This window comes from Ambystoma mexicanum, chromosome 2p (assembly GCF_040938575.1).
Source record: "Ambystoma mexicanum isolate Mex_15411 chromosome 2p, UKY_AmexF1_1, whole genome shotgun sequence".
Lineage (NCBI taxonomy): Eukaryota > Metazoa > Chordata > Amphibia > Caudata > Ambystomatidae > Ambystoma > Ambystoma mexicanum.
In genome coordinates, this window is record NC_090923.1 from 1113901010 (window position 1) to 1113914148 (window position 13139).

The 13139-nt window shown below is 46.5% G+C and overlaps 1 protein-coding gene across 2 annotated transcripts in view; it reads left to right on the forward strand.

Moving 5' to 3' along the window:
* The window catches only part of LOC138567171 (early endosome antigen 1-like), a 1584277-nt gene that overhangs the window by 388413 nt on the left and 1182725 nt on the right, over positions 1-13139 (forward strand). For both annotated transcript variants that reach the window (XM_069645141.1, XM_069645140.1), the window contains one exon: positions 917-1118. In XM_069645141.1, the coding sequence (XP_069501242.1) occupies positions 957-1118 (162 nt within the window). In that variant the 5' untranslated portion in view covers positions 917-956. The remainder of the gene's footprint in view (positions 1-916; positions 1119-13139) is intronic.

Consider the following 13139-nt stretch of genomic DNA (forward strand, 5'->3'; position numbering starts at 1 on the left):
GACACAATGTGGGCCCTTTAGATAGCATCAAAGTTCAGCTTGGTTAGATTTGTAGTTTGAGATTCATGATGCCGTTTTGATATTTAGGTGTTTGTATTGGTTCTTTGGTTCCAGATTTGCCAGTTTCATCTGTACTAGTTTCTCTTGCTTTCAGGCAAATACTTCAATAGCACTTCAGTTTGATAAACTCCACGGGGGTGTAGTTAACCTTATTATTAAAACTCTTTTGCACTCAACTGCTCTTATGGATCTCTAAATATAACGCACAGTATTCCAGTGTAACTCTTTACTGTTCATGCCAAACTTCCATTTTTCATATACTGTAAATGCACTGGAACTGAACCGATTGAACAGATATTGAACTAACTGAATTGCTTGAGTAAGGGACTTGTGTTCTTTAAAGCTAGAAGCCAAAAATCTGAGTCAAACCCAGAGCGACCAGAACTCTTCTTGCCTTGTTCTGACTTAACCTCAGCATTCCTTCTTATTGGTCCCTTCTTCAAACCTGTACCCTTTTCTAATTCTGATAGTGGCCCGACACACTCTATCTTTGCATGCCTTTCTCTCTTTACCAGTTGAGCTCCCCTGGTTTACCATGCCTTTCAATATGGTTGTCATTGCTTCTTCCCCTGAATCACTCCTCCTCCTTTTTGCTACTCCCCTTTTCTTTTCTCTGTTTCCCTGGCCTTTAACTTGGATAGCCAATGACCTGTCTCTGAACTGGCTCTGGACCTTTTCCCTAGTCTCACTTTACAATTGGCATTTTCCATCTTGCCTTACCCCCTTTTCCCTAGTCTCTCTTTACAATTGGCATTTTCTATTTTGCCCATCCGCTTCCATTTTCCTTTCACTGGTCACCAGTCTCGTTTCGTCCTGGGCCTTTTTTAACCAATAACCTGGTTTTATCTGCCCTTAGGTAATTGGACCATAGCCACAAGGGTGGCAAGAGGCCCATAATGAGTTGGACAGCAGAGGAATGGAAGGTGGGACTCCCCAGCAGGGCCCTGCAGAAAATCTCGGAGCAGGAGAGGCAGCTCGAGCAGCTGTCCAAAGAGAAGCAACAGAAGCAGCTCCAGCTAGAGGCTCTAGAAACATCACTTCACAAGCAGAAACAGAAGGTAAGTTACCTAGTAACTTAGCTGCTGTGTTTAGTAGCTTAGGCAGCCTTGCCCTTGATGTTGTGCTAAAGATGCCACATACCAGGTTGCCCTGTCACGGAGGGCACACATTATGGTGAATGGTTAAGTGTGGGTTAGTTGGGTGAAGAAAGAAGGTGGAGGTGGACGTGTGAGAGACCAGGATTCGAGTGAGAAAGGAGTGCCGAGGTTTTTGGGGATAGGGCGCCTGTGGAGTGTTTGTGCATGAGACTAAGGAGTGAGTGAACGAGTGATGGAGGAGGAGTAGAGGGAGGTAGTATTTGGGAGTGGAGGCCGTGATAGGAGTAGTGCTGTAGCAATTAAAGGGAGGGGTAGTTAGTAGTAGTAGTAGCGTCTTTGAAGAGTAAGACTAGAGGCAGAAGAGGTAGTAGAGTAGTAATGGTGTTAACAAATTGGTAGTAGCAGTAGTAGTGAGATCTAGTGGTAGTAGTAGTAGTAGTAGTAGAAAGGTGGTACCATTGAGAAGGAGTAGCAGAATAAGGAGCACCGTTCAGAATGAAGAAGCGGTAGTAGCAACGGAGGAGTAGTAGAGGCCAGGAGGTAGCTTAGGAGGGAGGAGAAGATGCCATTGGTGGTCGTTTGTGGGAGTGACAGTTGCGAGTGGAGGCACTGAGAAGTAAGATCAAAGGGTGGTGGCAGGAAGGCTATGTGTCAGAGTTGAGGGACAGTAGGTGGTTTGAGAGGAGAACATCTTGAATGGTCAAGTAAGACTGTGAGTGCAAGAAGGGCAAGTGAAACATGGTAGAAGGAGACACCATCCCATAGCACCCTTGGTGCTAAATGAGTCTATGTTGGGGATAAATATCTTTTTGCCACCACTCATAAAGTTACACAGTTCAGATACTGGATTCTTCCAGGTATTAATATGTACCTTCACTTGCTTTCTTCTCTTTTGTTTCAACACTTTTCTTTTTCCTTTCACAAAAGTTCTTCCAGTCTCTTATTATTGACGTTTCAGCCTGATCAAGACAAGCTGTAAAGTTGCAATATTCTTTCTCACTTCCTTTTATGAATTCCTCTTTACACTGGGACAAGTTAGAGTATTCCAGTAGTGATTCTCTCTCTTGAGTCCCCCTCCCTGGTCTCCCATTTTCCCCACTATGCCTGTTTTGTAAGGGCAACGTCACCAGAGTCCTATGTGGACTTGGACCTTCTTCTCTTCATTTCCAAATGACTTCATCTGCATCATCTGTGACAGCTGTTTGGTTTCTCTTTCACACGCTTCCTTCTGCGATGGCGCTTCAGCCATAGTATTAGCATTGTTTATGGACCCACAGGTCCTTTGTGTCTCCTCTGTGGTCACACCACCACTTTTTAGGTCAGGACGTCTCTCGGTACACCCTCTCTTCACTTCAGAGTGTACTGTTTTCTGCTCAGTACACTCTCTTTACCTCAGCATTCAGAGCCTCTTCCTTTTTTCAAAGCCTCGCTTCGGTGGGCTCGCCGGATTCTCATTTTACATCAGATGCTGGTTGTCCAGGGTGCTCTGTGGGGCAACACCAGCGGATTTGAAATGTGTGTTCTCTCTCTGTTCTCACGACCAGAGGCCTTCCTGTTTTATGACGTACTTAGGCTGTTTCCCTGGTATGTCATACAAGTCCTTCTTTCCTTTCAGACTCACATTCAACATGGTAGGAATGATCTTCGTCGCCCCAGTTTCTTTAAAGCTTTCTGTCATAGACCTTAATGTTGCACTTGGTTGACAATAGCACATTTTAATTTAAATAAGGGGTAGCAGGCGCCCCTCTCTCGAAAGAACACGGCATGATAACCTGTTCAGTGGTTTTAAACCACTTTGAGAGTTTGCAGCGATCTGCTTTTTGCCACTGTACCTTTCACAGATGGAAAATATCCATTTGCACATCAGTGTTTGTCCCGCCCACATGGGCAGTCCAGCACCGAAATACTATGGCAATTCCCTTCTGAACAAGAGTACCAACAGCAACCCCATACACGTGTTGTAGCCTTGTTGGGCCTCATCAGTGAGGTGGAGCTGTGCCTCTCTGAGCACAGTGAGCAGGGAGTCCACGGGGGTCATTAAGACTTGGGCGAAAAGGGATACCGGGCTCCGGTAAGGAGACCAGTGCCGGTAATCCCTTACTGCACTATTCCAAGGTCCCTTGGCGGGGACCGTAAGGAATGTGTGGTCTGACCCACACGTCCCTTATGGGTCCCGCTAAGGGTCCAGGGCGCTAATAACGGGCTTGCAAGTCGCGAGCCCGTTATTAGCGCCCTCCCCATTCCCATTGAGCCCTATCAGGGCTCAATTGGGAATGGGGAATGGTTTGTTTAATGGGGACTTACCGATCCCGCCAGGGTCAGACTGCACCGGTAAGTCCCCATTGAACAACACCGGTGCCAGACCCGTTATTGGAGGCAGCCATGGCGCAAATAGCACCATGACTACCTCTAATCTCGGAATGAGGCCCCATGTCTGGTTGCCCCCAAGTAACTTAGGGTGACCAACCCCAAGTTCCTTCCAAAAATACAAAAAAAGTAGCAGGCACCCCTCTATCGAAAGAACACAGCATGATAACCTGTTCAGTGGTTTTAAACCACTTTGAGAGTTTGCAGCCATCTGCTTTTTGCTCACTGTACCTTTCACAGATGGGACATTTGCACACCAGTGTTTGTCGCGCCCACATGGGCAGTCCAGCACCGAAATGGCAGAGAGGTGCGCCTGCTACCTTTTTTGCACATTTTAATTTGTTCTACATATCTTCCTTCATGGTATCTTATTGAAGCAGATTTACTGATCTTTTACTTGGGAAGTTCCTCACTGGAATGGGAGTCCTTGTCCCTTTTCCCAGTGACGTCCCGCTTGCCTCTACTCCTAGGGAGGCTGTTGCGTAGCAGGCTTACCTCGCTAGCCTCACAAGGAAAGGCTCCCCTCTGGAGAGAAGGGAAAGAATTCTGCAATTCGTCACACATTGCACCCAAGTCCTTTCTTGAAGTAGACATTTGTATTCTGGTATTACGACTGAAAAACTGCTTCTGACAATTATGCACAAAGATTGTGCCTTGCTGCAAAGATGCTTTTCCAGCACTGAAATGCACACTTCGAATGGATTGTGTCCTCCCACGTATTCCTCATCTTAGATATTCGTATCTTCCAGCTTGCTGATTCTGCTTCAGAAAAAAAATCTTCATCGGAGGATGCTGTGTTCAAGGCTGCAGTGTCGATGTCTCTCGAGGGCCTCTGTCGAGTGTCGACGGCATCCGCAGTGTAAAGGGCTCGAGTCGCTCCCGTTAGCCTAAGTTCTGTTTTTCAAATTGCTTTGCTTCGTGTGACAAAAGCAGCGCTTCAGTTTTCGATGAAAATGTCCCCGTCTTCCACTCCTTCCACTCCCAAGACCGGGTTTAAGAAATGTCAAAAGTGCGGGAAGACGATGTTGATCACCGACCCCCATAGAGTTTGCCTCTGGTGTTTAGGCCCCGAGCATCAGGTCGACGATTGCGGTTCCTGTCAGGCTATGACTAACAAGGCTTGTAAGGAATGTAAAGGTAAACTAGCGGTGGGGGAGGAATCCTCGAAATCTTCGAGAAAACAGAAGGATTCAGTAGAATCAAGTGGGAAATCTCGACATGGGTCGAGGAAATCGAGATCAAGAAGTCGATCGAGGAAATCCTCCTCCTCGTCAAATGAAATAGAGGAAAAGATGGCCTCGATCTACTTCTTCCTCTTCCTTGTCGGCTGACACAAGGGTCATCTCCTACCCTTCAAAACATGATTCCCCCAAAAAATGTGAGGCCTTCAGAGCCTCAATGTCAAAAATGTTCGAGAACGCGACCCAGGCCCCCTCAAAAAAGCGGCGTGAAGACCATACCCCAGCTCACTCCAAAAGTGACAGAGGGAGGTCAAAGACACGCGAGATCCAGCGACAAGTCGCCAAGGGTGTCGGAGGAGGAAAATTCCCTGTCACCTCGTAAAATAAAATCAAACCTACCGATGCATAAATCGGAAGGGACGGCTGACAAAATGGCACCGGGAATACACCCGTCATCGAAGCCGACGTCGAAGATCACATCGACACATCTATCGAAGGCATCCTCGATGCCACTGTCGATGCCTCCTACGATGCTGTCGAAACCAACGCCGATTCCATTGACACCTTCGACGCCATTGTTGAGGCCATCTTTAATTCCGGTGCCAAAATCGACACTTTTGTTGAAGCCGAGATCAGAAACAGTTGTTTCACCCAGAAAGATATACCAACCACAACCTAGACGAGATTTCTTCAGGTCTATGTCCTCTATTTTCAGGGAGCAATCCTCTGAAGCGGAAATTACTCCTGCTGGAGTAAAATTTGGGAATAGAGATGTCCCTGAGGAATTGGTTGACCCTAGCTCCAAGTTAAGTAATCTGTATAAATGTCTTCAGATAACCAGTGGCCTGGATACTTCCCCTGAGGTAGATTTTGACAGACCCTACCCTGCAGATCATGCAGGCTTGGTACAGAAGGTTAATGAACAAAGTTATTGAGTTTATGGGATGGAAGTCAAATCCCCCTATTTTTGACCAAGATTACATGATGGATATCCTTAATGAGCATTACTAAAAAGGGCCACAGCCACATGGGAAACCCCATATTCTGGCCAAGCTACAAATAAGAAATTTGTGAGGAAATACTGGCCTTCCTCATCTGACCCAGAATACCTTTCAAAGCATCCCTCGCCTGAAAGCTTACTGGTGCAGGCAGCAACTTGCATTCAGCTTACCATTCTATTCCTTCTGATAGGGATGACAAAAGAATTGATGCATGGGCCCGAAAAGTATTTTCATCGGGCAGCATGGCCCTAAAGTCGACAAATGTGACTTGCACCCTGGCAAGGTTCACACACACCCTGTGGGACTGTATGACAACAACGGCTGAACACATCCCTGAGGGCGAGGAACGGGATGGGATCCTGGCAATAGTCAGAGATGGAAAAGAGGCTATGGAGGAATGCCTCCACTCAGGACTGGACAATGTTGATAGCCTAAACAGGTCCATGGCGTCTAGCATGGCCCTGCGCAGATTTGCATGGCTGAGGAAATCGGGTTTTGCACCTGATGTGCAATCCAGGTTACTCAATATGCCTTATGACGACTCGAGGTTGTTTGGCAGCAAGGCGGACGAGAGTTTGGAGAAGCTGCAGACCACAAAAGTGGCAGAAAAAAATCACTTAGCGCCTCTATAAAACAACCTCAACAACACTCCTACTCAGGGTCATCTTCCTGGAGGAGCCGTCCCTTTCGATTCTACTCCTCATTTGGGAGAGAGAAGGGACAGGCCAGTCAAAGAGGGAAACAAAGAAACTTTCCTCATGGTGGAAGAGGAAAAGGTGCTAGATCAACCCCAGCAGCGGCCACTGCTGCAGCCGCTGCAAAGCCGCTCTGAGGCCTTGACCCACAAGACCCCAATGGGAGGCAGCATCACTCAGTATCTGGACAAATGGCCAGGCATTACTTCAGATGCCTGGGCACTAGAAATAGTGACCCATGGTTACTGCCTTCCTTTTCGACAAAGGCCTCAAGCCCATCCACTGGGAGACACCTCTACCAAAACTTCAGACCCACTCCTCGAACAGGGGATTTTAACCCTGCTAGAGAAAGGTACAATAGAACATGTACCTGTAGCGCAATGGAACAAGGTGTCAGGAAACTGAATTCGGGCAAGCCTTGGCGACCGTATCATAGGAAATAGCTATGAAACTACATTTCCCAGCAGGCTGAGGGGGCTGGAGTAGTTCTAAACTCCTCGCGGCATTAGCCAGCTGCTGGTAATTGAGACATCTATTAAACCGTTGGCCACCGCGTGTCGAATCAGCAGGAGAAGAAGCACCTGGACACGCAAATAAGTGTTTTCACATTTACGGTTATATGACATGGGAGTGTCTCTGCTTTGTTAGAGTCTGGCTGAAGTGAAGCTAGTCTGTTAATTTACACGAGCTACGCGCTTGACTTCGCTGGGGTCATGTCATTGTTGCTATCTGTGTTAACCCTTCATCTTCTATGTGATATGCAAAATCAGGTTTCTGTAGGAGGTTTAGGAATACTATGCATAGTCTGAACTAGGTGTAGGATCAGGATTAAGTATACAGAATTCATGGTATTACTAGGTTGCTATGTGGAACAATTGTGAATTGTATGTTATGTCCCCCTCTTTCCTTTGTCAATCCACCCCCTTTCCCTAACTCCGTCTTCCCCCCATTGGCTGCCACGTGGTTCTCTGTGATATTATATTGCTGATAGAGAGATTCTTTCCCCTTCCCCCCACCCCGGCTCATGCCCCGTGTGCCTTCTGTTTCCCTCCTCTGTCTCCTCCTCACCCCTCCCTCTTCCCTCTCAGTTCTACTTCACTACTCTCCCTCTTCCCTTTCAGTTTAATTACTCTACTTACTGTTTTGTTGGTCTGATTCATAATTGTAAATTGCTTCTACTGTTATAATGTTATATGTATCCAGTTGTTAAAATGTACAGCGTTTTGGAGTAAAGCGCTATATAAACATAATAAATACAAATACAAATTTAATTCTAAGGTGAAAAGGGTAATGTCTTTGGCCCTGAAAGTGCACAAATGTAAAAGAAAAAGGGCTAACTCCAGCACAAAAGTTCCCACGGATAAAGGTCACCCTTCCAGAGGCTGGCTCTCTTCCCCTACATTTCTCTTCCATGCACTTTAAACTCTTAGGGATATGAGTTTTCCTTGAGCTTCTCTGGTAAACAAAACAACTTGTATGCAAAACAACTTGGCTGTTAGTCTTAATTTTATAGGATACCTGGTGTACTCCCCTGCCAGATTTCTTCTCCTCTTTAATGTAATTTCAGCAAAGTCTTTGGTTATACCTGATGTGTCCCCATCTCAGGATTTTATTATGTGGTTTACTTTGACTTTTCCTGGTATACTCTCCTGCCAGGGCTTACTCACATGTTTCACTTGATACACTTGCAAACGTGAATCGGCCTGGTATACACTCCTGTCAGGGCTTTCAATATAGTTCATTGAAGTACTGCAGGGTTTCTTGTTCCTCCCCTTCTGTCCTCTTCAAATCCTCATGTACATTTCCTGGGATCCCAACACTTTTCTCACAGGTTCCCCGGTTAGGTGCTTGTTCTCTACCTTCTCTTGGTTCTTCCAGTGCCCCAAGGTTTCTGTGCTTGGCTTGCCGGGCATATCCTACTCATTTGGCTTTCCAACTCCCTTGTGGAGCGTTCAGGATCCCCAGCGGTGTGGCTTCTCTCTGTGGGTGCGTTACTGCAGCACTGCACTTCCAGCTTCCCTTTGCGGTTTTCCTCACTGGCCTCGGAGCCTGCAGTGGTTCAGCGTCCCTCTGGGGCCGCATAACAGCAGCGCTGTGCTTCCAGCTTCCCCTTGCGGTTACCCTCACCGGCATCGGATTCCTCTCTTGACTCCCTGATGGGTCTACCTCTTGCCACTGCCTTGAAATTGGAATCTCATTTTCCCTTTCTTCGGTATTCGCGAGAACTTCCTTTGGGTATTCTCTTCTGCCAGTGTTGCCGCAGCATCCATGCTGCGTTTTCAACTCCCTTTTACAGTTTGGGCATAGTGTTCTCTGCATGCCGTTCTTTCTGTGACAGTGTCCTAGCTGTTATGCATTTAAATCTCCCGGTGTGCTGAAACCACTTCCAGTGCCTAGACCGCTGAGTTAGTTTGCTGCACTTCTGTATCTTTCTTCCACCTTGCCTCTTCTTTGTCCCCGTACATGAGAGGATTGTCAAAGGATAAGTGAGTCGGGTATTCAGCTAGTCAATGAAAAGAATAGAATAACTTAATTGACCTGGCTGATTTTTCTTGTGCGCATTTTATCCTACTGCCTTAACGGAATTATCATTATTATTTCTATAACACCCTGGTTTCATTAGGGTTTTGTGGGACTGAGATGAATAATCAGGTCCGAAGGGAAAAGGGGTGCACCATGTTTTGTCTGATGATGCCGGTCCCTCCACATGAGGGTCGTCTCCCCCCATGTGATCCTCCCTCGAATATCCACCCCCAGGCTCAGCATCCTTAGCTGCAGCTGTCCCCAGGTCACATGGGGAAAGACATTTCCCAGGGAAGGAGTGTTGATATCCCTAGATTCATCACATGGCCTTACAGGGCACACGCCAGGGCAGAATTTACCCCAGAAGCGGGGTGAGGAAGTTGAGAGGACCCCAGTCCCTAAACCCCATATGTACCTGGACTTTTGATTATGGTACTACTGTCAATCACCCAATGCCTTGCACTCTCGATTCTGTCCCGAGTTCTTTGCTTTATTTCAGAACTACAAGACCATCATGCCAAGCCATAACAGGGGAGCCCTGCTGGTCGTGGAAGAAACCAAAGACTTGCAGACAGACTCTGACACTCTGGCGTGGACGAAAGAGAGAAGTGTTACTTACCACAGCTAGGTAAAAGAGAAACACTGAACGCATATCCAAATGGGGATCCTATCAGAGACTGTTAGAATCAATGTGCACCAAAGGGGTGTGGGGTGAAGGGAGGCTTATGTTAACCCAACTATGGTAGAAGGAGATTGGTCCTTAGAATCAAGTGGAATGCAAAACCAATGAGAAGGGGATGGAAAAGCTGGTACAGGAAGCCGCAGGAATAAAAGAACCATAAGAGTCAGACCCTCATCTTGGGTGAGGTCGGAAGGTATGGAGGTTGAACGAGAGACAAGGTGAAGGGCGGAAGGTGGAGTGCTGAAGAGTGTCTGGATTAGCTGGATAGGAGTGCAGGTGAGGTATTGTGTGCTTGAGAGAGTGATACCAAGCAGAAAGAGCGTAGCTGTGAGGGTGGATGTGGGAGTGGTCTAGAGGGAGGGAGCAGGTAGTGTAGGGTGCAGAGGATGGAAGGAGGTAGTGTAGTGTGAGAATGTAGAGTGTGAAGGGGATAGTGACATGAGAGAGAGGGACTGGAAGAGTGAGGGGGCAGACCAGTAGAGACAGACAGTGAGAGGGAGAAAGAAGGGATTTGTAGAGGGGCAGGTTTGGAGGTAGGAGGAAGTAGTCGATGTAGGAAGGAGGTGGTAGAGCTAGAAAGGAGTGTGAGATTGGAGGAACAAAAGAAGAGAGATCGAAAGAGAGGAAGAGAGCGAGAAGAAGAGGGACGAGCGTCAGAAGGAAGGAAGGTAGATGTGATGAAGCACTGAATGTTGTCGCTTCTCCTTAGGGGTTAACCCCTTCACATGAGGACAGGGAGGTGAAGCTGTAACCCGATAGTCTCCCTGAGGGTGGTATACTGCTGGAGGATCGCATGGGGCGGGACTACCCCCTAACGTCCTAATCTAGGGACAAGGACGACCATCTAGGATGTAGCCCTTATAAGAACATCACAACCCCACACACTCTAGCCTGTCCATCCTCTACTAACCTCTTTGTAGACAGTAGACCTATGTAGTGTTGTAAAGTATACTGCCTCAAGGTCCTGGAAAGTACTGAGACGAAGAAGAATATCAGCAACATAGGTAATCCAAGCACTGTGACCAGGTGGAATACAGGAACAACGAAGAGCACTACCAAGAAGGAACTGCAGCGATATAGGCTTCAGTGGTGAGAGACACCCAACCAGGAGAAGTCTGTGATCCATGAAGGAAACGCAGAGAAGGCCAGGATGAAGCCGGGAGCAGTCTGCTTCTGGATTCAAGAGGGCAATGGGACTCTTTTTCCCGATGGCTTCCAGACGGAAATGTTGCTAACAGTGCTGGTGCTACCGTGTATGGTCTGCCTACCGTGGTCGCAGCTCCCAGCAGGGTCAGACCTGCCGGGCACAACGGCCTGGTGAGCTCACCGGCACTCTTGTTTCCGGAGCCGGCAAACTTATAATGAGGCCCAGAGTCCTTCATCTGCACCCTTACAAAGGATAGGGAGTGAGAAGACTGGAGAGAGTAGTGGCAGAGAGAGAGTGGGGAGAAAGGGAGAGTTAAGGAAGGGGAGATGAGAAAGGGGAGTAGTGCATAGGAAGGCAAGATCAGGGAAAGAAGTGAAATAGTTGGAGAGGGAAAGAGCTGGTGTTGGAAGACTTTCTTAGGGGATTCTTATCACAGGACACTCCTAGGAAGTTCCATTGGGAGTTAGATAAGACTTTGGCATTTAGGCCCACCCATCATAGAGAGGATAGATTAGACAGTAGGGTTCACGACACACGGTAACCCTGGGTGATGGGGAAGTCTGGGTTAGGGTGAAGGGAGTCGTAAAAGAAAAAAAAAAGAAAAGGACCCTGCAGCGCCAGTTCCCGATCACGAAAGTGAAAGGGAACTGGCGCCGCAAGGACCCAGCGTGAAGAGAAGGAAAGTGTTTTTTTTTATGTTGGGGGTGTGGGTGGGGGTGTGTGGAGGGTGTGGGTGGGGAGTGTCATGGGTGTGTTGTGGGTGGGGTGTGGGTATGTACGTATGTTCACATGAAAAAGATGCAAAATGTTGGTAGTTCGCACCTTTCTCATGTCCGGCCGCGGTAAATTCAGCTGCAGTCGGATGACGTGGATTCGTTAGAAACATCCAATAGTCAAGTCAACCTGCATTCTCAAGAGCTTTGAGAAGGCAATTTTAAAGTGCTCTTTATGAAAACCCTTGAACCACCTAATTGGACTCTTATTAATTCCGTCTCTCATACCCACATATATCTATGCCAGTAACTCAATCATGAACTGCAGCACCCCCCCCCTATTCTGGATGTGAGACCAGCACATAATTCTGCCAATGCACACAAGCCCTTCCCTCTATCTGCAGTTTTTACAAAAATTTGTTTATGGTTAAAATAAACCTTTACAAAAAGAATACTTTTTTTAAAACATAGAAACATTTAAAACAATCGAAAAAGGAACAATTTCACATTAAATTTAAAATATGAAGTGCTACACACTATGCATAGGCCACACTTTGTTTCTTCCTTGTTACATGTGGGTTAAAACATTGAATAACTTCAAGCATGGGACAACACATCACCAAATAAAGCCTCATTCTGTTCATTACAGTATGCCTATCATTCCATTGACATTACATACTCACCCTCTACAAATGTCTCTCAAAGAAAGAACATCCTCGTAGGTAACTGTAAATTCTCATAGGCTAGGGAGACTTATATTTCCCTTAATGCCAAAAACCGGCAATTCATATGCGACATCACATGTTGAACTTTATATACAGCATCGCATTAGGGCTTTAAGAACGCATGGTAATTGTTTCAGTTCTTACACCACCTAAGCACCAATGTAACACCTCTCACCTTTTGAAGTGAGTCACAAACACCTCGATAGATCAGCTTCAATAATTTTTAATAGATGTACGAGGACAAAAATAAGCAATTTATGATTACCCACCATCATCCTCGCCTACAATAGTTCAAGAGAGTCGTCAAAATGAACTCACACACATTTCATCACAAGATTAGTTCTTGGGACCCTAAATTGTGGGCATTCAAGTACTAAGTGAGTATTTCTACTAATTCGTTACACCCCTGGAATCGACAATTCTCCTGAAAGTCTTTACAATTGCTGGTTTCCCAGTACTTGCATCGTTCACGAGTCAGAAATTGATTGAATTTGAAATGCATGTAGTATGCACGCATTCGCATACAGGGAAAAATGCTAAAATAGTCCCAACATGGAACCCTTTTCCGTGTGAACTTAGCATATTCGCTGTACGTGCTGTATTCTTTGAGCTGATCTTGCGTACTCCTCCAGTATCTCTCAAATAATTTTCTTTTCACAAATGCGGGTCTAAGGCATAAGACAAAGTTAGATACGGCAAGTTCTTCAAGAATAGCCTGCATTCTCCTTTGATATTGCAATAAGGAATTCACGCCTTGCGCTTGGAGCACCTGTTGCAATTCTTGATACAGTGATTTTTTTAGGAGGGTCCAAGAATTTGGAGTAGTTAGCTAGTGCTCGCCATTCAGCTCTACAAGACAGTACAATCAGCCCGAACTCATGACGAATTACGCAATTGGGTATAGAGAGGGCTAGATGTAGTGCATTTTTCATTAGGCAACCCTGGATG